The following is a 25,013-nucleotide window of genomic DNA, read 5'->3' as shown; positions in this document are numbered from 1 at the left end:
TTGTTTTCCAAAATAAGGGAGCAGCAAAACCAACTCATCCACATCTAGCTCATTCTTTGCCTGAACTTGTACAAAAGCTCACAGGTGCTTGGCTTAGAGAATAGGCTGAACAGATTCTAAGAATTATTACTGAGACATAAATCATGTTAAAATCTGTGAAAATTATTCTTAGTTATGTTTAGAAATAGCAATAGCACTTAGACTTAGATACCGCTTCACAGTGCTTTACAGCCCTGTTTAAGTGGTTTACAGAGTCAGTATATTGCCCTCAACAATCTGGATCTTCATTTTACTGACCTGAGAAGGATGGAAGGCTGAGTCAACCATGAGCCAGTCAGGATCAAACTGCTCACAGTCAGCAGAATTAGCCTGCAATACTGCATTTTAACCACTGTGCCACCCATTACTGCAATGTTGTTACCGTTCAAAATGTGGCATGGGTGATGCTTATTCTAAAAATGTGCAAAGGATAGGAGATTATACAATTATGGTATGATATAGTAACAGTTATTGACCCAATGGTTGCATAAAGAGATATCAGAATCGACTGTCTTCTGTCATGTGAGGCATTCTTGCACTGTGAGCCCAACACATCCATGTTGCAATCCTCTACGCTTTGTTTGTTCCATTCAATGGCTGCAAATTCAATGGTCATAAATATTCATGACTGCCTGCTACCCCAGGAGCCACAAACTCTATGCTTTAAAGCCATTCAGAGTTTATATACAGTAGCTTGCCCTGCCAGGTTCAGTGGAGGTGTGGTTTTCTCCTTGGTGGCTCCTTATTAGGGTATTGCTTTCTGGTTAATTGTTTGTGTGCTGTTAATCATTGTTTATCTGGGTGTTGACTAATGAAGAGGACATGATATTATTTCATCAAGTGAGATTATTTTATCAAGTCTTCTGACTGGCCTTCATGGATATGCTCTGCTAGTCTTCTGCTTGTCCTACCTACTGGCTGTTACAGTTCTTAAATTGTATGTTGTACTACAGATGAGGGAGGGACGCGGTGGCTCAGTGGGTTAGGACGCTGAGCTGGTCGATCAGAAGGTCGGCAGTTTGGTGGGTCGAATCCTGAGTGCCGCATAACACAGTGAGCGCCTGTTACTCGTCCCAGCTTCTGCCAACCTAGCAGTTCGAAAGCACGTAAAAAATGCAAGTAGAAAAATAGGGAACACTACGGTGAGAAGGTAACAGTGTTCCGTGCGCCTTTGGCGTCTAGTCATGCCGGCCACATGACCACGGAGACGTCCTCGGACAAACGCTGGCTCTTCGGCTTTGAAACGGAGATGAGCACCGGCCCCTAGAGTCGGAAACGACTAGCATGTGTGGGGGAACCTTTACTGCAGATGACTCCTGTTTCTCCTTCTTGTGCTACTGGCTCTGTTGGTTTCGTTGAGTTGTTTTGGAGGGCTTAAATTGGTTTGTGTGCTACATGATGCTGTGTGGTTGTAATAATCTGTTGGTTCTTTTCTGAGATGATTTTGATGTATGGCAGTGTTATCCTTTTCGTAGCTTGCGTTGGTTGTGCTACAGTCAGTTAAATGGTCAGGCACTTTTTGATAAAGTTGCATGGGTATCTATTTTGTTGGAAGATGTTGTATAAGTGATCTGTTTCTTTTTTCTGGTATTCCAGGTTGCTGCAGTGCATTTGTGCTTTTCGGAATAATATTTCTATACAGTTCCTCTTATGGGAGGTTGGATTGTTACTTTGGTAATGGAGCACTGGCTAGTATGGGCTGTTTTTCAATAGACTTGTGCTTCTCATTTGCTATTGTTTCCTCTACTGATGAGGGTATACAGAAAAGTAGTTGTTGCTTTGTCAATTTTATTCCTTTGAAGATATTATTGATTGTCTTGTGTTGTTCTTTTTTTATTAAGACAAAAGTGTCATTTACATACTAGATCCATATGTTTGGTTTCATGTGTGGGAGTGCTATAGTTTTTTACGCTACATTAGAATGTCTCCTATGAATCCTGAGAGTGGCATTCCAATAGGTGTGCCTCTGATTTATTGGTATGTTTGTCCATCAAAGTGGAGGTGAGAAAGAGGTTGATGTGGTTTATGATTCTAGGTATTTCAATTTTAGTGTATTTGTATAAGTCATATATGCTATGTAGCACTGATGCCATGGATTCTTTTCCTAATTCTCAATCTATAGACATGAATGGTGATGTGACATTAGATAAAACTATAATTTCATCTTCCTCTATTTTTAGGGCTTTGATTTTTTGCAATCACTGTGGTGGGGTATTTACTCTCCTCTGTGAGATGTCCAAGCTTTGTGTGTGTGTGTGTGTGTGTGTGTGTGAGTTCTTTGTCTACATTATAAATTAGGGTCTCTCAGAATGATACAATTGGACAAAGAGTCTATGTTGGGCTTGTGCATTTCTGGGTATCCATAGAAATGTGGGAGAATGGGTCCACTGCTTTTCATTTGCCAGAGTCCTTCTCTTGTAATTTGACCTTTTTTTGGTTAGATTATTGAGGTTCTTTTGATCTGGTTGTCCAATTTCTCTATTTATTAAGGAGCTGCCTATAACTTTGTATCGGTATCAGGTTAATAATGAGATGTTAAACACATTGAACATGAGATATTTCATGGAATATCTGCTGAAAGAAGAGGATGGATGCCTCCTCAATTATCAAACATCACCGGAGCTCTTTACTGGTAGATGCAGCAATAGTTTCCATATATTTGGTGCGAGGCAGCTCTCCCACCAGAACGGAATAGTTACAAATTCTTGTTCTAATACAGGTGGTCCTTGACATATGGCCATAATTGAGCCCAAAGTTTCTGTTACTAAGCAAGGCAGTTTTGTCCATTTTATGACTTTTCTTGCCACAGTTGTTAAGTGAATTGCTACAGCTGTTAAGTGAATCATGCAATCATTAAGCGAATCTGGCTTCCCCCATTGACTTTGCTTGTTGGAAGTTGACTGGAAAAGTCACACTGGTGATCACATGATCCCAAGACTGTGTGACTATCATAAATACATGCCGGTTACCAAGGTTCTGAATTTTGACCATGTGGTTGTAAAGGTGTTGCAATGGTCTTTAAGTGTGAAAACCACTCACAAGTCACTTTTTCACTGATGTTGTAACTTCAAATGGTCACTAAACAAATTTTTGTAGGTTGAGGACTACCTTAGTTCTGTTCAGAAACCAAGAGAATTAAGAAAATATGTTTGGCTCATGACGACTGTAAAGATTCTACTGCAAGTGAATACCATCTCTGTTGAAAAGAGGTACATTTTAAAAAGATTGGATTTTATCAGATTTTGTTTGCTAATTACATTACAAAGGCCTCTAGTTTTATTTATTTATTTATTTATTTATTTATTTATTTATTTATTTATTTATTTATTTTTATATACCGCCCTTCTCCCGAGGGACTCGGGGCGGTGTACAGAGTAAGGTAGGTATACAGTTGAACAATAGTAAAAACGATAGTAAAAACATCTGAGACCCCAAGAGCTATCAGGCCAGGCTGGACTGCTGGAACAGGTAAGTTTTTAAGTCGCGCCGGAAGCTGCGGAGGTCGGGGGCCATCCGGATTTCGGTAGGCAAGCAGTTCCAGAGGGTTGGCGCACCCACTGAGAATGCCCTCCCCCTGGGGGCCACCAGCCGACATTCCTTGAGCGGTGGCACCCTGAGGAGGCCCTCTCTGTGGGAGCGTACAGGACGGAGGGGTGTTGACGTTGGCAGAAGGTGCTCCCGTAGGTAGTCTGGACCCATGCCATGTAGGGCTTTGTATGTCATTGTTAGCACCTTGAATTTCACTCGGAAGGCAACCGGAAGCCAGTGCAGCTCACGGAGGAGAGGTGTGATATGGGAGTATCGGGAGGCTCCCAAAAGTGTCCGTGCAGCTGCACTCTGCACCAGTTGAAGCTTCTGAGTGGCTCTCAAGGGCAGCCCCATGTAGAGAGCGTTACAGTAGTCAAGGCGAGAGGTCACAAGTGCATGGGTGACTGTACGTAAGGCATCCAGGTCCAGATAAGGTCGTAGTTGGCGCACCAGTCGAACCCGAGAGAAGGCCCCCTTGGTCACAGCTCCTATGTGATCTTCCAAGGATAGCTGTGAGTCTAGGAGGACACCCAGGTTGCGGGCCCTATCAACAGGGGGTAATAACTCATCCCCGATGTTAAGGGATGGGATGTTCTGAGTGTCCTGGTTTGCCGGTATGTACAGCCATTCAGTCTTGTCCGGGTTGAGTTGAAGCCTGTTCCTCCCCATCCATTCCCGGACCGCTTTCAGGCAACGGGACATCACGTCGAGGGCATCACTGATGCTGTTTGGAGTTGAGATGAAAAGCTGGGTGTCATCAGCATACTGATGGTACCCTACTCCAAAACCACGAATGATCTCACCCAGCGGTTTCATGTAGATGTTGAACAGGAGAGGCGAGAGAACTGACCCCTGAGGGACTCCGCAAACGAGAGGCCTCGGAGTCGACCTCTGTCCTCCTGCCAGCACTGACTGCGAGCGACCCAGGAGAAAGGAGGAGAACCACCGCAGAACCGTGCCTCCCACTCCCAGTCCCCTGAGGCGCCGCAGCAAGATACCATGGTCGATGGTATCGAAAGCCGCCGAAAGGTTGGCCTATCCTGTCACCTGTTTATAAAAGGTTTTAATAGATGAACTGCTTTGTGTTAAATTTTTATTCTTTCTTGTCCATACACACTCCAGCACAAGTTGTTGTTGTTGTTTTAAAAAAGAAAAGGAGTCATTAAAGTGCTTCTGGATTTAATGCTTATAGGCATTAATGTGGCTTCATGCAATTCTGTTTAAGAAAAATGCTGCTTTTATTTTAAAAGAAGATTGCTCTCAATGGCAGCCATTTTAGGAAATGGCATAATTAACTGCACTTTTAAAGTACAATTTCTGCATTGCTTTTCTTTTCAAGTAAATTGCGCTGGGGGGGGGCAGGAGAGGGATCTTTTTATACACCTTGTGGTTGGGTTCATTCAACATGCTAGCCCCAAATCAACCATGTTATTGTTAGGAATATGTGAATTTCACTCTGTGCTCTTGTTTACACATATTGTCATGCCCTAAATAATGATTAAGAAACCAAAGTTGTAAGACAAAAATAACATAAGCATGATGTCATAGCAAGAATGTGTGGACTGGAGTTGTTGTTGTTAGTTGCGAAGTCGTGTCCGACCCATCGCGACCCTATGGACAATGTTCCAGGCCTTCCTGTCCTCTACCATCTTCTGGAGTCCATTTAAGCTCATACCTACTGCTTCAGTGACTCCATCCAGCCACCTCATTCTCTGTCGTCCCCTTCTTCTAGTGCCCTCAATCTTTCCCAGCATTAGGCTCTTCTCCAGTGAGTCCTTCCTTCTCATTAGGTGGCCAAAGTATTTGAGTTTTAGCTTCAGGATCTGACCTTCTAAAGAGCAGTCAGGGTTGATCTCCTCTAGGACTGACCGGTTTGATCGCCTTGCAGTCCAAGGGACTCGCAGGAGTCTTCTCCAGCACCATAGTTCAAAGGCTTCAATTCTTTGGCGCTCAGCCTTTCTTATGGTCCAACTTTCACTGCCATACATTGCAACTGGGAAGACCATAGCCTTGACTATACGCACTTTTGTTGACAGGGTGATATCTCTGCTTTTTAGTGTGCTGTCTAGATTTGCCATGGCTTTCCTCCCAAGGAGAAAGCGTCTTTTAATTTCTTGGCTACAGTCCCCATCTGCAGTGATCTTGGAGCCCAGGAAAATAAAATCTGTCACTACCTCCATTTCTTCCCCATCTATTTGCCAGGAATTGAGAGGGCCAGATGCCATGATCTTGGTTTTCTTAATGTTTAGTTTCAACCCACGTTTTGCACTCTCCTTCTTCACTCGCAACAAGAGGCTCTTTAGTTCCTCTTCACTTTCTGCCATTAGAGTGGTATCATCTGCATATCTTAGGTTGTTGATGTTTCTTCCGGCAATCTTAATTCCAACTTTTGATTCATCTAGCCCTGCCTTTCTCATGATGTGCTCTGCATATAAGTTAAATAGGCAAGGCGACAGTATACAGCCTTGCCGGACTCCTTTCCCAATTTTGAACCAATCAGTGCTTCCGTGTCCAGTTCTCACTGTTGCTTCTTGGCCCGCATATAGGTTTCTCAAGAGACAAATAAGATGGTCCGGTACGCCCATCTCTTTAAGGACTTGCCACAGTTTGTTATGATCCACACAATCAAAGGCTTTAGCATAGTCAATGAAGCAGAAGTAGATGTTTTTCTGGAACTCTCTAGCTTTCTCCATGATCCAGCGTATATTAGCAATTTGATCTCTAGTTCCTCTGCCTCTTCGAAATCCTGCCTGTACTTCTGGTAGTTCTCGATCCACATACTGCTGGACTCTAGCTTGTAGGATTTTAAGCATAACTTTACTAGCGTGAGAAATGAGTGCAATGGTGCGATAGTTTGAACACTCTTTGGCACTGCCTTTCTTTGGAATTGGAATGTAAACTGATCTTTTCCAATCCTGTGGCCATTGTTGAGTTTTCCAAATTTGCTGGCAAATTGAGTGTAGCACTTTTACTGCATCGTCTTTTAAGATTTTGAATAACTCAGCTGGAATACTGTCACCTCCACTAGCTGGAGAGGGGGTGGCAAAACTCCACTGGACTGGAGAGGGGGTGGCAAAATGTCTACAGCCCATTTGTGGGACAATTGTTATAGTGTGGCTTGCAGAGCCATTTTTTGCTCAAACCTGCTGAGTCAGTTGGGGAGTAGACTCAAGTAACCTTGCCGATGCGTTCCCTTCCTCCTGGAACCAGGTGACTTGGGCGGTCACTTCTGGCATGTTTCGGTTCACTAGCATTAAATATGAAATTAAGATGAGGATTGTGAAAGACAGAAGTGCATTGCAACACACTTGTCATTCCTGCTTAAAGGCATATTGCAGGAACAGTACGGTGTGTCAAGTCAAGAGAGACTACCGTATAATAAAAGTTCTCTATTTTGGGGTGGGGGAAACTTGTGTTCAAATAGAATAAGAAGACAGACTTTAAATAGCATAAAACTACTAGTCTCAGAAGATTCTGCCTTGATTCTGAAAAAGCAGCTCAGGTGTCCAACACCACTCTTGGACAATAGCCATCAGACTTGTAGTGGGTGAGGTGGAAATATAATTTAAAAGGTTACCTGACTGAATAAATTAGAAGAGGGGATTGTCTAGGTGCAGTGTCGGGGAGAAGAAAGCGGAGGAGGATTCAGCAACGGAAATAGATTTAGCAGCTTGTGTCTCCAGTGACTTCCCTCTACTGTGATCAGAGCTCTAAGAATGCCTGTGGGTGTCTACTACTGCCATCAAAATCATCTTGCAGTTGCTGCAATGTTTTCTCCTTAACTGATTTCCTTGGAAATAAATAAGACAGAAAAAGCAGGAAATGGAAGTCTCCTATTAAACTCCACAGGTAAGGTAGGAGAGTTTTACTGCGGTTAGAATGTATTGCAAGCTAACTCTGCCAACTGCCAGCAGCTCAATCTTGGTGGGCTTAAGTTTAACTCGGATTTCCATCCTTCTGAGGTTGGTAAAATGGGGACCCAGATTGTTGGGGACAATATGCTGACTCTGTAAACCACTGAGAGATGGCTGTAAAGCACTATGAAGTGGTATATAAGTCTAAGTGCTATTGCTATTGCTATTAAAATAAAACAAAAACTCATCAAGGAGTACTTAAATCTTCACCTCACCACTCCCGATCAAAATATATTGAAGTCCATTGAAGTTGGTGGCAAATAATAATAATAATAATAATAATAATAATAATAATAATAATAATAATAATAATAATAATAATAATAATAATAATAATAATAATAATAATAATGATCATCATCATCATCATCTTTGTATATTATTCTGCATTCAGTACCGGCACCCTCTGGGTATTTTCAATCTGGCCAGGAAGAATACCATTCTATGTAAGAAGTTATTGCTATTATTTATGGACTAAAATTGAGAGACCACAAACAGAGGGCAAAAGGGGGAGACAAAAGTGGCTTTACTTAGGGATAATGGCTAGTGTTAAGTCACATGCTAGCATCCTTAATGTAAACATGTGATCCATTGTTGCCCTATCAACGATATTGCCATTTAAAAGGAGAAAAACTGCAAAATATTCTCTCTCTCTCTCTCTCTCTCTCTCTCTCTCTCTCTCTCTCTCTCTCTCTCTCTCTCTCTCTCTCTCTCTCTCTCTCTCTCTCTCTCTCTCTCTCTCTCTCACACACACACACACACACACACACACACACACACACACACATACCACACACAGAGATCTAGCTATCTATTGATACAATGTGATATATCTGCCCTTCAGTGGATCCAGCCCTCACCCTGATTAGGTACCATCAGACTAAAAAGCTTCAGGAAGACTGCTAGGACTGGAAAATCAACATCTGAAATGGTGAATAAAGCCCTGGGGAGACAGTCTTTTTTGGAGCTGATGAAACTAAATTGGAGAATGACAAGGGAGTATTTTCAAAGTATTATAAGAGCATGACCAGATATCTGATTTTCTGGATCAGGTTTTTTTTTAAAACCTTATCTCCAGAGCTGACATTTTAAGGCTGCTTCTGGTCAGTTTCACAGCTATCCCGGTGGTCTTATCAAAAGGTCTGAGATAACAGAATTTTGGGAGTCCAGAGGCCCTGACCAAACTTCTGGTTGTCCATTTGTTAGACGACCTTCTGATTGACAAGCTCAGCGTCCTAACCCACTGAGCCACCGCATATATATATATATATTATTGAATTGGGGTGTGTGTGTTTGTGTGTGTGTGTATACACACACACACACACACACCAATTCAATAATATTAAGAAAATGTTAAGAGTGCAATAAGTTGAATTACTTTTTGATGCAGATACAAGATAATTGTGATTATTTTAAGAGAATAATTATAGCATTCAGCTTTTTGCTTGTATTGTGGTACAGTATATATTCACATGTAAGCCCATCAGCGGAAAAGCTGACTATTAAATTTATATCTAAAATACCATGAAAAATATGCCACCTACAGATAAGCTGACCTTTGAAATTTCATATCTTTAAATTTTCACAATTAGCATATCCAGCGGTGGAACATTTTCCATGATATTTTGGAAATAAATTCAAGGGTCAGCTTATCTGTGGATGGGCTTATTCACAAGTATATTCAGGATATGCAGGTACTTTTAAAAGGCTGAGGGGAAAACCTACCATATACTGTATACTCATGGATAAGCCTATTTGCAGATAAACCAAACTCAGATTAGGGGGTATATTTTGGTACTTAAAAGTTCTTGGCTTATCCACAAGTATATAGAGCAGGGGTCTTCAAACTTGGCCCTTTTATGACTTGTAGACTTCAACTCCCAGAATTCCTCAGCCAGGCACTCTATACCCCTGATATAGAGTATTTAGAAAAAAGGTCTTATCAGTCACCCATGTGAGAGATTATTAATGGGGAAGAATACCATAGATTACTAATAGAAGACCTGTTTTTCCAGGAAGGTGTCTCCTACGTTCAGTCAATCAAATCTAGCAGGGATTGAGAAAGATGCTCTTTCGAACAGGTGAGCTAATTCATGGGCCAGATGAATCAAGATATGACTCGGTAGGTGGCAACTTTCAGCTTCAGTTTGACAACCAAAGAGCAGAGCTGTCTGAGTCTTTGGAAAAATAGAAAATAAATTGGCTGCTGGTCTCCCAGACCAAAATCTGACATTAGCTACTGAATGATATCACAGTGCCTCCTTTTTCATGTTACAAGTCCTACATGAAGATGATGAGAACCTTGCTGAAGATTGCATGAGTAGACATGTAAAGGACAGTTTGCATGAGTCAATATTTCAATCTCCTTCTGACCTCTGGAATCATCTGAAACTCAGCCTTCCCACTTTCCTCTGTGGAAAAGTCCTCACATCCATCTGCTTTGCCAAAGCTTGCAATTATCTAAACAGAGCTGGCACAAATCATTGTGATCCAGCTCTGGACAAAATGTTCCATATTAAATATCAGTTTATAGTGATGAGATGAAAGTGGGGTAAGGGAGAGGAGAAATAAAAAGAGATTGCAGCAGATCAGCTACCAAAGCAACAAACTTAACATTGGGGTGTGTGTGTGTGTGTGTGTGTGAAGAATAAGATGGTTTTGATCCCAGTTTCAATTTCAGCTTTTTCCACATGAGCTCCAGTGACGTGACGGTCCTGGGCTGCCATTCTTTTCTTGAGGTGGTTGAGAAAGAAATTTCATTTTCCATCTTTGCAAAGACTCAGTCAGCTCAGCTCTCTGGTTGTCAAACTAAAACTGAATGTTTCCTGTTCAAAAGAGAGCATCTTTCTTAATCCCTGCTAGATATGATTGGCTGAATGTAGGAGACATATTTTGCAAATGCTGCTAACATATATCAGACTGAGTTCATACAGTACATTAAGCCATGATGCAGATTGTTTAGTTTTTTGCTTGGTACAGATGAGTGCAGCTGTCAAGATTGTAAATCACGATGGCTTAGCCTGCAATGCAAACGCAAGCAATCTGCGGAGTGCAGTGGAGCACTGCAGTCATGGTACTGAAGAAAAGTTTCATAAACTTTCACATGTGAGACTATTAAGATGAATGAAAGCCATGTTTTAAGGTAGCTGATAATACACCCCAAATGTTTGTTAAAGTTGTATGAATATTTAAACGGAAATGTAAAGAAGGGCATTAATAAACTGAAATAAGTTTAGAGAAAGGAAAAATGAACTTCAAGGAAAAATTGAGCTCTTTCTTTTTCTTTTTCTCTTTAGGCTACATAAAGATGTTCCTTCATTTGCTAGAAATGTCCATTCTATAGCAAATTATTGTGTCAGGCCTGCATTGCTGTAGTAAAGGAAAGGATTTAAGAGGACATTCTTTAAATTCTCTGCATATATAAGAGCTGAGACAGACAGACAAAGACTATCTGGGCTCCTTTGGAGTCAGTTTAATCTTAGGTGCCCTGACAGAAAAAAAAACCTAACCGAGTGTCAATGCTGACATACCACAGGCCTTTGAGGTACATTTTAGAGCTTGGTACAAAAACAACAACAACAACTTTTCAGCCTTGACAAGTAAAGAAAGATTCACTCACAACAAGTTGGAAAATTCTGCAGAATTAACTGAACAGGCTAGTTGTGATCTGGATCCACTGACACCTGAGGCTTTGTGAGGCATGCTGAGGCAAAAAACAGTGATCTTAACTGAATTTATATACCGTACACGATTGTTTGTGAACCATGATTTATAAAATATATTCTTGCATTCAGTCATAGCCGTGGTTATATAGAAGCTATTCCTGGAGTCATAAAGGCATTTGTCTTGAATTGTTTACATTTACCTAGATTTTCCTTATGCTTGGCATGATTTTATTTATTTGCTTATTTATTTATTAGTTATTAAATGTATGTGTTCTTGGTCCTGCTTTGTATCTGTATTCTTCTCCTGGGTTTCTACTCCACAGTATATCTGTTGATCTCTCAGCTTCTCATTCTGTGCAGATTGGTTTAATATGGCTTGTTGCATACAAATTCTTTTTTTTTTTTAGTGTGCAGCACATATGTGGTGTTTGCTGCATAGAGATATTTAATAGCTGGGAAAGATGGGATTTGCACTCCAACATATCTGGAAGAAAATATTTTGAGGAACACTGTTTTGGGAAACAGTAAGTCCTACAGCTTTCCAAGTGACCTTTTCAATGGAATGGTAAGCCAAAACTGTATCCCACCCACCTGTTTCTTAAAATATACTCCTCCTTCAGCGTGAGTGGGCAAGGAAGGGAGAGCTGTTTTTTAAAAAAAGCAATCTAGAAAGTTGCCTTGTGGCTGGGAATGATTTACAAAATTTTAGAGAAGACTTCATACAAAAGTTGTGTGCCTTCTGTGGAGCCCTATCAATACTTCACAACAGGTTAATTGGTACCATTTCTTCCCAGTGCTACCAGAATTGTAACATTTTCAAAGCTGAAGAAGGCAATGTTCGTGGGCAGGTTTTCATATAGCTAACATGACTCCTTTATATTCAAGGTGAAGGAAAGCTAGAATCCAGCCATTCTTAGACCCTCATCTCTCAGTTTTCTCCATTGGGAACTTCTATGTCTCAGCTATGGACTCATATCTGAAAAACGTTATTGTGATTTCATTTGGATTCACATTTCTCTTTACTGCTTATGGAGGGCTCCAGAACCTTCAGGTAGGTGAACTGTATTTGGATCTATGAGATCCTGTTGAGCACTATCCATTCCAGAATATGCAGAGAATGAATTGTACGTGCTCTCTTCTCTTCCCTTCTCTTCCCTTCTCTTCCCTTCTCTTCTCTTCTCTTCCCTTCTCTTCTCTTCTCTTCTCTTCTCTTCTCTTCTCTTCTCTTCTCTTCTCTTCTCTTCTCTTCTCTTCTCTTCTCTTCTCTTCTCTTCTCTTCCCTTCCCTTCCCTTCCCTTCCCTTCCCTTCTCCTCTCCTCTCCTCTCCTCTCCTCTCCTCTCCTCTTCTCTCTTTTTTTTGTTTGATTGATTGAAGGGTATGGACCTAAAATGTTTAGGATGCTAACCATTATGTGGCTTTTAAGTAGTGCCATGTGACACAATGGTTGTGGGCTGATGTTTTACCAACTGTGCTACCACCTTATATAGAACTGATATAAATTCATTTGCTTTTCACATTTTATTTTTATTTTATTTATTTTTTCCTGATCATGTACATTTGTATATACCTATGCATTTGTGCATTTGTGATGTGTATTCATATAATACTTATCATACTAAATATATATTGCATAAAAATGATTAACCACTCTGGTGGCTGCTTTATTTATTTTATTGTGTCTTTTAATTGCTGTTAAAACTATTCTCTGTAATTTTAATGTTCTGTATTCTGCCTTGGGAAAACCTGATTTTCAGAGGCAAAATGCTATTGTTTTCAAACAGATGATGTGAGGTTGCATAATGGAGGAAAGTTTTAACCCACAAATTGAAATAAATCATAAGTGCCTCAAGATAAGAGCAGTGATCCTGGTGGTGTGACCAAATAATTTTTGTTGTATCAGGGCAGAAAATTCTCAGCATCTATCACCTTTCAACAACATTCATTTCCAACAGCCTGCTGCCCTTTCATGACTACATAAACCAGTGTGCCTGGCTGAGGAATTCTGGGAGTTGAAGTCCACAAGTCATAAAAGGGCCAAGTTTGAAGACCCCTGACATAAACTATCAATCATCCCAGGTAGAACAGATAGAAAACACTATCAGATGTGCTAATACTTCCTTATTGTAAGATTCCTTTCGAAGATTCAAATCCTTACAATTCTGAAAGTACAAAACTCCCGCCATCTCCTTTGCAGCTTCTGAAAGAGATTACAACAAAGTCCCTTTCTCTGTCCATTATGCAGCTGTGGGCCATGCGCCCTCTTATCTGTTTGTTCCCTCAGCAAAGTCTTTCTCACATTACAAGAACTTACCACCTAACTTTCTCAGGCTGGAATAGCTTTGTATAAACATTAGCACTTTAATTGATTATTGGTGGCAATTGGTGGCTTGGTCAATCTGCTTCCTTTCTAAAAGTGCCCCATGGCAAGAGACACTATGTATTTCCATTGCTCTGTACAATTAAGACTGATGAGTCTGGATGCCCCAGTAGAGGGCCTTAATCTGTGGGCACCCATGGAGGGAGGCTTGATGAAACATCATCACCCAAATGCTCTGACTTCTTCAGAGGTCAGGACACAGTAAGCTAAGGCAGCATTTTGTGATGACAATGCATTTGTCATATGTGTTTGAAATCATGGTTTCATTGCCAAACCTTTCTGGCTTAACTGTGTCTTCCTCTGTTTTTATCAATCATTGCCCCCCATGCATTATCGTGTTTACTATAAATATGTGCCTCTGTTACATTTTGTCTGTACAGAGCAGCCTCCACTCTGAAGAAGGCCTGGGAGTTGCTTCCCTGAGTGTGATCTACACTGCTCTCATTCTCTCCTCCATGTTTCTCCCATCAGTCGTCATTAAGAAATTTGGATGCAAGTGGACCATTGTAGTCTCCATGTGCTGCTATATTACATTCTCATTGGGAAACTTCTATGCCAGCTGGTAATAAGTATTTCCTAATTCCTATGACATTTGCAATGCATTGTGCCAAACACAAAGAATTAGGATCATTCTTAAGGTTGCAGCGTAAAAGATTTATTCCAGCCGATAAACAAGAATCTGGTCACCTGAACTAAATGGGCACCAGATAACAGAATTCAAGAGGGATTGGACTTGGAATGCTTGTGGGAATGCAAGGACTCTAAACTGATGACATACTTAACTCCACTCCCCAGCTCTGCCTTCTCTTCTCCATATTTGGGACAACAGATATAATTTCTGGCTGACTGATCTGTAGGGGGATACCACCATGAAAAATCTAATTGAATTGAACTAAATTGGGAAATGTATAGCTACAGAGTAAATAGGTGGATATTTGTTCAGTAGATGGTTTGGGCTTCACAAAAGTACTTTAGGATTTGATAGGACAAATAAATGTTTTAAAATGAATGCTTTAAGGCTATAAACATTACTGATACCTGAGGAAGCAGCAGGTAGCAGCTGGGAAGAAGAATGGAAAAATATCTATAGAAGTGGTGTGAAATTTTATTGACTTGAAGGACAGAACTGGGTTTTTTACGACATGCCAAGATCTGCAAATGAACAGAGCCAATAGACAACTTTGTATGTAAGTTTTTAAAGAATGAAATAGGGGCCTTCAGCTCCCTAAGATGAAGAGAAGAGAAAACTTTTAAATATTTGAGATCAGGCCAGGCCTCAGAATGATACCAATTTCAATATGGATAGAGCTCTTATTGGCAATGGAAATAGGGCAGTGATGGCGAACCTTTTAGAGACCAAGTGCCCAAACTGCAACCCAAAACCCACTTATTTATTGCAAAGTGCCTGGGCCACATCACCATTGTGGTGCCCTCGGGGAAGGGGCAGGGAGGCATCTCCAAGTGCCGCATCTGGCACGCAAAACCCGGGGGCACAAAAATGGGCCACCGTGCAGCAAGACGCAAAAACGGCCGCTGTCGCACCGCGGGGTGCAGATACAAGGCACTGTGCCATGCAAGAATGGGACAGAACTAGTGAGTATCATGCAGGCACTAGCCCCACCCTATTCACTGCGCATGCATGCTTGCGGCCCTGTGTGCGCATGTATGCATGTAAAATGCTTCCCCCTCCCTTTTCTTCCAGTCCGCCAATCAACAATGGTTGGTGACCTCTGTTCTACCACCTCTACTTGAGCTTGCTAGTCGGACGCTTCGCCTCCTTTGTGCTGGGCGGGGCTTCTGCTCCGGGTGGTGGTGGCGGCCTGATGGACCTGCTGCTGGCAGCGGCAGTGGCACATTTGCCAACAGAGAGGGCTCTGAGTGCCACCTTTGGCTCGTGTGCCATAGGTTCGCCACCACTGAAATAGGGAATGAAAGTATAGCAACAGTTCCCTGCCCTTGGAATAACAGGAGAAAAGAAAGAGAAGATCAGATCTGTGGTGAATAACTTTGGTGTATTTCTTCTGCCTCACTTAGCTTTGAGCATTTCTTCACACACACTGAGATCATTTTCAAATGTACTTAAAGTAAGACACTGGGAGAATCAGAGATCAAATAGTCTTACTAATTTTGGATTTGAAGGATAGCCATTTGGGTTGCCACAATTTCCATCTGTAAAACTGCAGCTGTTGCTTTAGACCATTCTATAGATGGCTAAGATGGTTTAGCTGATTTCCAGTTTGTGGTTTTGTCTTTGTCTTTTTTTTTAACCAGTCCACCTCTGATATGTCAGGGAAGGGCTTCACACCAAAACAACCCAGCCACTCACGTGCAGCCCTTTTCATGGGCTATTAGAACATGAACAAAAAAGCAGAACAAATAAACAGATACACTGGAGAGTGTGTAGCAACTGCTTTTGTAGCTGAGGCAACCACTTACATCTCCTTTAGCAAACAAAGCCTGAGCCAAGTGACACCAAGCAAAAGCCAGTAAAGGCACCATCTAACTACAGGAGTTATAATTACATTTCAAAAAGAAAGGGTAGGGCAGGACTGTTCAAACTTAGCCCCTTTATGACTTGTGGACTTCAACTCCCAGTGTGCCTGGCTAAGGAATTCTGGGAGTTGAAATCCACAAGTCATAAAAGGACCAAGTTTGAAGACCCCTGGGGTAGGGGAAGAGAAGTTTAGCCAACATTTTATCAGCCTGATATCCTCCCCACTCCACCCCACCCATGATGTCTCAGGAGTACAATTCATAGAATCATAGGGACCTTATTCTATCCCAAGCAAATGGTTGTCCAATCTTTTCTTGAAAACTTCCAGTGATGGAGCATCCTGGAGATTCCTTAAATCTCCATCCAGAACTTTGGCCAGGTTAGCAGTAGAAATCTGGGAGTAGACCCCTCCCCAACATAGCCAGAGGGCACTAGTCTGGAGAATGCTATGTAACCCATGTATTTTAATTTCCACCAACCTCTAGTGAGTGCAAAAGAATCAAGAATATCACGTGAGAAAAATATAACAAGGTAGCTTTACACAGCCATAAATAAGTTGGACTTGGACCATTAAACTTTCAAAAACCTTATTTCTTCTTATGAGGGCTTATTTTATGTGATCTTATCTTATAAATAGAGGTAGTCCTTGACTTACAACCATTCATTTAATGATTGTTCAAAGGTATGACAGTGCTGAAAAAAGTAACTTGCAACCAGACCTCGCACTTACAATCTTCACAATGTCCCAATGGTCATGTGATCAAAATTGGGGTGCTTGGGCAGCTGACATGTATTTATCATAGCTGCAGCATCCCAGAGTCATACAATTACCATTTATGACCTTCCCAGCTGGCTTCCGACAAGCAGTCAATAGGGAAAGCTGGATTCACTTAATGACTACCTGATTCATTTAAAGATAATGGTGATGCGCTTAATAACCACAGCAACAAAGTTCATAAAATTGGGCATGACTCACTTAAAACTGCCTTGCTTAGCAGTGGAAGTTCTGAATCCAGTTTGTGGAAGTTGAGGCGTATGCCGAGGACTATCTGCATATTAATCCATTCCTAGTAGCATAACATCTCTGGAATATCCTGCATTTCATTATATTAGGCAGTCAGACTCAGGTAGATGTGATAGACATTTCAGAATCACAATGTCTTCATGGAAAATCTTCATTTATATCAGGACAAGGGCAAGTTCATCTACTTCTATAACACTAATTCCTCCATGTAAATCTCTCTCTCTCTCTCTCTCTCTCTCTCACACACACACACACACAGAGAGAGAGAGAGAGAGAGAGAGAGAGAGAGAGAGAGAGAGAGAGAGAGAGAGAGAGAGAGAGAGAGAGAGAGAGAGAGAGAGAATTTTTGTTTGCTTATTTATTTTGTTAGATTGCTATCCCACTTTTTCTCTTGGAACTCAAGGTTGTGTACAGAACCCTCCCTCTATCATTTTTCTCCCACAAGACATTTGTAGAATAGACTAAGCTGAGATCTCCATGGTTAAGGATAAAATTGAACTTGAGTATCCTGAGGCCTGTTGCAATTGTTTAACCAGTGTAGCATACTCAGTTGTGAAAATCATGTTCGTGTCCATGCATTTTCACCTAGTAGCAGGATCACAGGAGCAATGAGCATATAAGCAGTGTATTTTGCAGTGAAAATATTGGCTTGTATCTTTCCCTTGTTCTCCAAGGCCTGATCCAAATAATTTTCTTTCAGGACTTACTTTATAGGCAAGAAAAATAGAGTTCATACAACACCCACAATGTATAGAAAAAAAATGAACAGAAGGTACTTTGAAACAAAACAGGTTGAAAATTATGTGATTTTTTTTCTTGGTTCTGACAAATCATGAGTGAAGATTTAGGAGAATAGGTTCCTCATGAGCACATTTGTTTATGTGGAGAGCTTGTATATTTAAGCTTTGAGCAACATGGCATTTCTAGTGGATTTGTTTATAGCTCTGTATACAAAAAAAAACCCCTGATCTTCATGAATGCCTCCTTGATGTTCATCAGTTTCTATTAACAGACTGAAATAGTTGAGGTAACCCTGAAAATACACTTTTACTTTTCATGTGAAAACAATGATCCCCGTGAAACTGTCCGAGGTATCATTAAAACATATTCTTTTACAGTGGGGAGAGGGGAAATATGTCTATATACTATATAACTACAGCAAACTGACTCTACAAATTTAGGAAATAAATTTTAAATATGAATGGTAAGGCGTCCAACTGAACAAATGTAGCATTCCTTTCTAAACAGATGCAGCTTCTAAATCACTCACAGGGTCATCCCACGTAAAATTCATTACACAAGCATAGTTTTGATTTTATTAATGCCTGGCTCACTGTGGAAAGCCTATCCAGAAACAGCCATATTTATTATACTAGGCCAGGGGTAGGCAATCTTGGCACTTTTATGACTTGTGGACTTCAACTCCTAGAATTCCTGAGCCAATCATGCTGGCTCAGGAATCCTGGGAATTGGCTTCCAGTTCTGGATCACAGCATGGCCAGACATTTGAGGAGAAGGCTCTTCACATCGTCTGGATTTCTTTCACCAGGGGACCCCTGTAAAGAGGTCCAAAGTCGCCCTGGAGGGGTGATGAGTGGGGGAGAGGACTCTCCTGTTGGCGGTAGAAGGGTGGAGGCCCTCCCGCCAGCTTGGAGCAACTCTCCGAACCCACGAAGAAAGGATCGGCCACTCCCATGGCCCATCCCTTCAGACATTTCCTGCCAAAGCCAAAATTACAACAAAGCACTTGAAAGCACTTGAAAACTGGGTGAGTATTGCCTTCTTCCTTTCCTAATTGTCTACCTTTTCCTGCTAAAAGCTTCTTAAATTTGCTTCCCCCAGCAAGGAGAGAGGGAAAGGATCCTTTTTTCCACCATCCTCCTTAAAGGCGGCTTCTCATCACGTCGGGAGAAAAAAGAAAACCTTGAACAGAATAATACTATTTAATTCAACTTACTTACTCTTTACTTCTGGCGACCCAAAACTCCTATTCTTACAGAAACTGGCTATTCTATCTATCTGATTAAAAAAGGGAGAAAAGAGAGAAAAGAACTACTTAAAAGGACTCAAAACTGATAAATTTACTCTGTCTGAAAAAGATTTTAAGTACACTAGGGACATCTTGTGGCCAAACCTGATATAATAAGTGAATATTTTTCACAAATAAACCTGTTTATATTTTGGAACTGCCCTTGACATTATCAGCTAAAGATAAAAACCTGAAACAGCTGGAGGTGAACTTAAGGCTTGTGGAGGTGAATTACTGACTTTTGTTTAAAAATTAGCCCCCATTAAGGATATTTACCATTATTTCAAAATGGAGACTGATCAGCCACAAACCTCACTTGACTATAAGCTCATATTAGAAACAATCCATAAAGTCACTGAGATGTTTATCTCCAGACTGGAAAATTTAGGTTCCAACTCCAAGTTACAAACTGTAACCCAGACTTTAACTAAAGAATTTGCAACTCAGAATATAACAAAACTGGAACAAATTACTATTGAGACAGAGGAATACAAGGTACAACAACAAGATATTGAAAAAGCTAATACTAAAAACTTGACTCTATCCAAAGAACCAACAACTTTAAAAGTAAAAGGAACTATTACTATGGCAAATAACCTTAAGGACCAACAACAAACTATGGGAAAACTTAATACTCAAACTCTTGACTTCATCAAAAGAGCCTACAACTTCAGAAGTATACTATGTGCAAGATAGTGATACTAACATAGAGGACGTGGAAGATCAACAAAGACAGTTTCCTGAAAGCCTGGATAACCAAGCACTAACTGCAAAACTGGATAAGTACTTAAAGCAGATGAACCCAGATGGAAGAGGAATCCAGACTGAACTGGTTTTTAGAGCAAATACAGAGATAGAACTATATAACAGGGCAACAACATAATGATTACAAATGGTTTGGTTTTTGTGGATTACTGATGGCTAGATGGCCTCCTTCGATTCAAATAATATGTATTAGAGTGAAGGGAGACTCATCTGGCAATCTAAAGTCCTTGGTCTGGAAACCTGATTGGCAAAAAAGAAAGAAAGCTAGAGTTAGATTTAAAAAGTGAGTTCTTAGAGAACTATTAAAGGCTGCCCCTTTAGTAATCAGTGATCTATCAGGACCTAAAACAGAAAATGTTTATGAGATAGAACTAGAATGTGCTTATGTATTTATTAGGCTTATTTTAGACAAAATTTCTACACTGACATAATGGAAATTTGGATTATGGATCCCATGTTTGATGTTAAAAGACGTTTGATTATTCTATTTAAAAATTAAGAATTAGCTAAAATTTAAAACAGAATCTGGCTGTGTATAAGTAGATGTAGATTGATAAACATAGGCTGTGGTCCTATCAATAACATGTGATGTATTAAAATGTGAAACAGACAATGTTTATTAGGTTGTTGTTGTTAGTTGCGAAGTCGTGTCCGACCCATCGCGACCCTATGGACAATGTTCCTCCAGGCTTTCCTGTCCTCTACCATCTTCTGGAGTCCATTTAGGCTCACGCCTACTGCTTCAGTGACTCCATCCAGCCACCTCATTCTCTGTCGTCCCCTTCTCCTCTTGCCCTCAATCTTTCCCAGCATTAGGCTCTTCTCCAGTGAGTCCTTCCTCCTCATTAGGTGGCCAAAGTATTTGAGTTTTAGCTTCAGGATCTGGCCTTCTAAAGAGCAGTCAGGGTTGATCTCCTCTAGGACTGACCGGTTTGATCGCCTTGCAGTCCAAGGGACTCGCAGGAGTCTTCTCCAGCACCAGAGTTCAAAGGCCTCAATTCTTTTGCGCTCAGCCTTTCTTATGGTCCAACTTTCACTGCCATACATTGCAACTGGGAAGACCATAGCCTTGACTATACGCACTTTTGTTGACAGGGTGATGTCTCTGCTTTTTAGTGTGCTGTCTAGATTTGCCATGGCTTTCCTCCCGAGGAGCAAGCGTCTTTTAATTTCTTGACTACAGTCCCCATCTGCAGTGATCTTGGAGCCCAGGAAAATAAAATCTGTCACTACCTCCATTTCTTCCCCATCTATTTGCCAGGAATTGAGAGGGCCGGATGCCATGATCTTGGTTTTCTTAATGTTTAGTTTCAACCCAACTTTTGCACTCTCCTTCTTCACTCGCAACAAGAGACTCTTTAGTTCCTCTTCATTTTCTGCCATTAGAGTGGTATCATCTGCATATCTTAGGTTGTTGATATTTCTTCCAGCAATCTTAATTCCAACTTTTGACTCCTCTAGCCCTGCCTTTCTCATGATGTGCTCTGCATATAAGTTAAATAGGCAAGGCGACAGTATACAGCCTTGCCGGACACCTTTCCCAATTTGGAACCAATCAGTGGTTCCGTGTCCAGTTCTCACTGTTGCTTCTTGGCCCGCATATAGGTTTCTCAAGAGACAAATAAGATGTTCTGGTACTCCCATCTCTTTAAGAACTTGCCACAGTTTGTTATGATCCACACAATCAAAGGCTTTAGCATAGTCAATGAAGCAGAAGTAGATGTTTTTCTGGAACTCTCTAGCTTTCTCCATGATCCAGCGTATGTTGGCTATTTGATCTCTAGTTCCTCTGCCTCTTCGAAATCCTGCCTGTACTTCTGGTAGTTCTCGATCCACATACTGCTGGAGTCTAGCTTGTAGGATTTTAAGCATAACTTTACTAGCATGAGAAATGAGTGCAATTGTGCGATAGTTTGAACATTCTTTGGCACTGCCTTTCTTTGGAATTGGAATGTAAACTGATCTTTTCCAATCCTGTGGCCACTGTTGAGTTTTCCAAATTTGCTGGCAAATTGAGTGTAGCACTTTTACTGCATCGTCTTTTAAGATTTTGAATAGCTCAGCTGGAATACTGTCACCTCCACTAGCTTTGTTGTTGCTCAGCTTTTCTAAGGCCCACTTCACTTCACATTCTAGGATGTCTGGCTCGAGGTCAGTGACCACCTCATTGTGATTATCAGGGACGTTAAGCTCATTCTTGTATAGTTCTTCTGTGTAATTTTGCCATCTCTTCTTAATCTCTTCTGCCTCTGTTAGGTCCCTGCCATTTTGGTCCTTTATCATGCCCATTTTTGCATTGAACGTTCCCTTCATCTCTCCAATTTTCTTGAAAAGATCTCTGGTCCTCCCTATTCTATTGTTTTCTTCTATTTCTTTGCACTGTTCATTTAAGAAGGCATTCTTATCTCTTCTAGCTATTCTCTGGAATTCTGCATTCAATTGGGCGTATCTTTCTTTTTCTCCCTTGCCTTTTGCTTCCCTCCTTTCCTCAGCTATTTGCAAAGCTTCCTCAGACAGCCATTTTGCTTTCTTGCATTTCTTTTTCTTTGGGATGGTTTTGGTTGCTACCTGTTGTACAATGTTGCGAACCTCTGTCCATAGTTCTTCAGGCACCCTGTCTATCAGATCTAATTCCTTAAATCTATTTGTCACCTCTACTGTATATTCAACGGGGATATGATTTAATTCATACCTGACTGGCCTGGTGCTTTTCCCTACTTTCTTCAGTTTAAGCCTAAACTTTGCAACAAGAAGCTCATGGTCTGAGCCACAGTCAGCTCCTGGTCTTGTTTTTACTGACTGTATAGAGCTTCTCCATCTTTGGCTGCAGAGCATATAGTCAATCTGATTTCTGTGTTGACCGTCTGGTGATGTCCATGTGTAGAGCCGTCTGTTGGGTTGTTGGAAAAGAGTGTTTGCTATGACCATCGTATTCTCTTGACAAAATTCTATCAGCCTGTGCCCTGCTTCATTTTGTACTCCAAGGCCAAACTTGCCTGTTATTCCGGTTATCTTTTGGCTTCCTACTTTAGCATTCCAATCCCCCATGATGATAAGGACATCATTTTTTGGTGTTAGTTCTATAAGGTGCTGTAGGGCTTCATAGAACCGGTCAATTTCATCCTCTTCAGCACTGGTGGTTGGGGCATAGACTTGGACTACTGTGATATTGAATGGTTTGCCTTGGATTCGAACTGAGATCATTCTGTCATTTTGAGGATTGTATCCCAGTATTGCTTTTCCTACTCTTTTATTGACTATGAAGGCTACTCCATTTCTTCTGAGGGATTCTTGCCCACAGTAGTATACCTGATGGTCATCTGAATTAAATTCACCCATTCCTGTCCATTTTAGTTCGCTGATACCTAAGATGTCGATGTTCAGTCTTGTCATCTCTTGTTTGACCACGTCCAGCTTGCCTTGATTCATGAATCTTACATTCCAGGTTCCTATGGAGAAAAAATCTTTACAGCATCGGACTTTCCTTTCACCACCAGACATATCCACAGCTGAGCGTCCTTTCGGCTTTGGCCCAGTCGCTTCATTCTTTCTGGCGCTACTAGTACTAGCCCTCTGCTCTTCCCCAGTAGCATATTGGACGCCTTCCGACCTGAGGGGCTCATCTTCCAGCGTCATATCATTTTGCCTTTTGGTACTGTCCATAGGGTTTTCATGGCAAAGATACTGGAGTGGGTTGCCATTTCCTTCTCCAGTGGATCACGTTTTGTCAGAACTCTCTGCTATGACCTGTCCGTCTTGGGTGGCCCTGCACGGCATAGCTCATAGCTTCATTGAATTACGCAAGCCCCTTCGCCACGACAAGGCAGTAATCCATGAAGGGGTTTATTAGGTAGAGCATAGCTATTCAGCTATTGTGTATATGGTAAATGCTACAGTTTTTGGTGTAATGAAATAAGGGAAATTTGGGTTGTGTATATTATTTGGGATGTTAAAGGCTAAATTTGAATACTATAAAATTAAAATTAGGTAAAATTTAATAACAGGACATAGATATATCTCAATGAAATTGAACTGACAAATTTTTTAACTGACCATGCTATTTCTAGAAATTCATTAGTTTAAACTTGTTGCATGAAATGTTAAGGGAAATAGAGAAGGATGTTTTGATAATGTAACCTGAATTATGTACTGAAAACTCTGTTACTGAATCTCTGATTACCCAGTCACCATGATGCTTTCTAAATATGTAGATTTTAACTGGAAAACCAATAAAACTTGCTTTAAAAAAAGGAATTCTGGGAGCTGAAGACCATGAGTCATAAAAGAGCCATGGTTGCCTACCCCTGTGTAACTAGGCAAATAGAGGGTGGACATCACTTGAGTTTCTGGTGCCAAAGTTGCAAAGACTTGAACCTCTGTTGGTGATGCCTTAATTCTGTACTTTTGTCGTGACCTCTTACGCAACTATGTAAGGATTGGCATTAGAGTGATGATGACAAAACACATGAATCATTATTTGCCTCTTTTACATTCTGTTTTTGTCCTTGCAGAGGGAGTACAAATAAGACATTTCTCTGAAATTCAGTGGAATGATAAGTATTTTGGATTTATATTTTGTTTCATAAAAATAACCAAATTGCGTATTTTTGGCAGGTTCACACTCATCCCCACATCTATGATCTTAGGACTGGGAGCAGCCCCCCTCTGGTCAGCCAAGTGTACTTACCTTACTATGGCTGGCAATTTATATGCTCAGAAAGTGGGGAAAGTTGGAAAATATATAGTTACCCAGTATTTTGGAATCTTCTTTTTGATATACCGGTCCTCTGGAGTCTGGGGGAATCTAATAGCCTCTCTGGTCTTTGACCAGACTCCTAACAAAGGTAATTATGTTTAAGTAGACATGTAGTAAAGAAGACACATGAAGCCTATGTTATTTGTAAATAATGTAATGAGAAAAGAAATGTTTTAAGGCTTTTAAAACTCTTGTCGAGTATTACAACTGACCTATGTTATCTTTGCCTCTTGGGTTTGCAAATAACTGATTCTAGATATAGTTCATATATTGCACTAAATCAGAACGTAGTTTCTTAATTTTGGTTTAGCATATTAGATAATTCCATGCAATTTATTTTTTATTTTTTTTATTTTAATTCCATTTATATTTACCCTAGTTTTACGAATCTGCTGACAAACTACCAAGCTGACCCTAACAA

The 25,013-nt window shown here is 40.8% G+C and overlaps 1 protein-coding gene across 1 annotated transcript in view; it reads left to right on the top strand.

Moving 5' to 3' along the window:
- Nucleotides 1–25,013, top strand: part of UNC93A (unc-93 homolog A) — a 43,912-nt gene that overhangs the window by 2,844 nt on the left and 16,055 nt on the right. The window contains exons 2-4 of the mRNA XM_081325787.1: nucleotides 12,032–12,197; nucleotides 13,905–14,086; nucleotides 24,451–24,680. Of these exons, the coding sequence (XP_081181913.1) occupies nucleotides 12,111–12,197; nucleotides 13,905–14,086; nucleotides 24,451–24,680 (499 nt within the window). The 5' untranslated portion in view covers nucleotides 12,032–12,110. The remainder of the gene's footprint in view (nucleotides 1–12,031; nucleotides 12,198–13,904; nucleotides 14,087–24,450; nucleotides 24,681–25,013) is intronic.

This window comes from Vipera berus (genome assembly GCF_964194415.1).
Source record: "Vipera berus genome assembly, chromosome: 1".
Lineage (NCBI taxonomy): Eukaryota > Metazoa > Chordata > Lepidosauria > Squamata > Viperidae > Vipera > Vipera berus.
The sequence above is the reverse complement of the archived record's forward strand: the minus strand, read 5'-3'. Positions and strand labels throughout refer to the sequence as shown.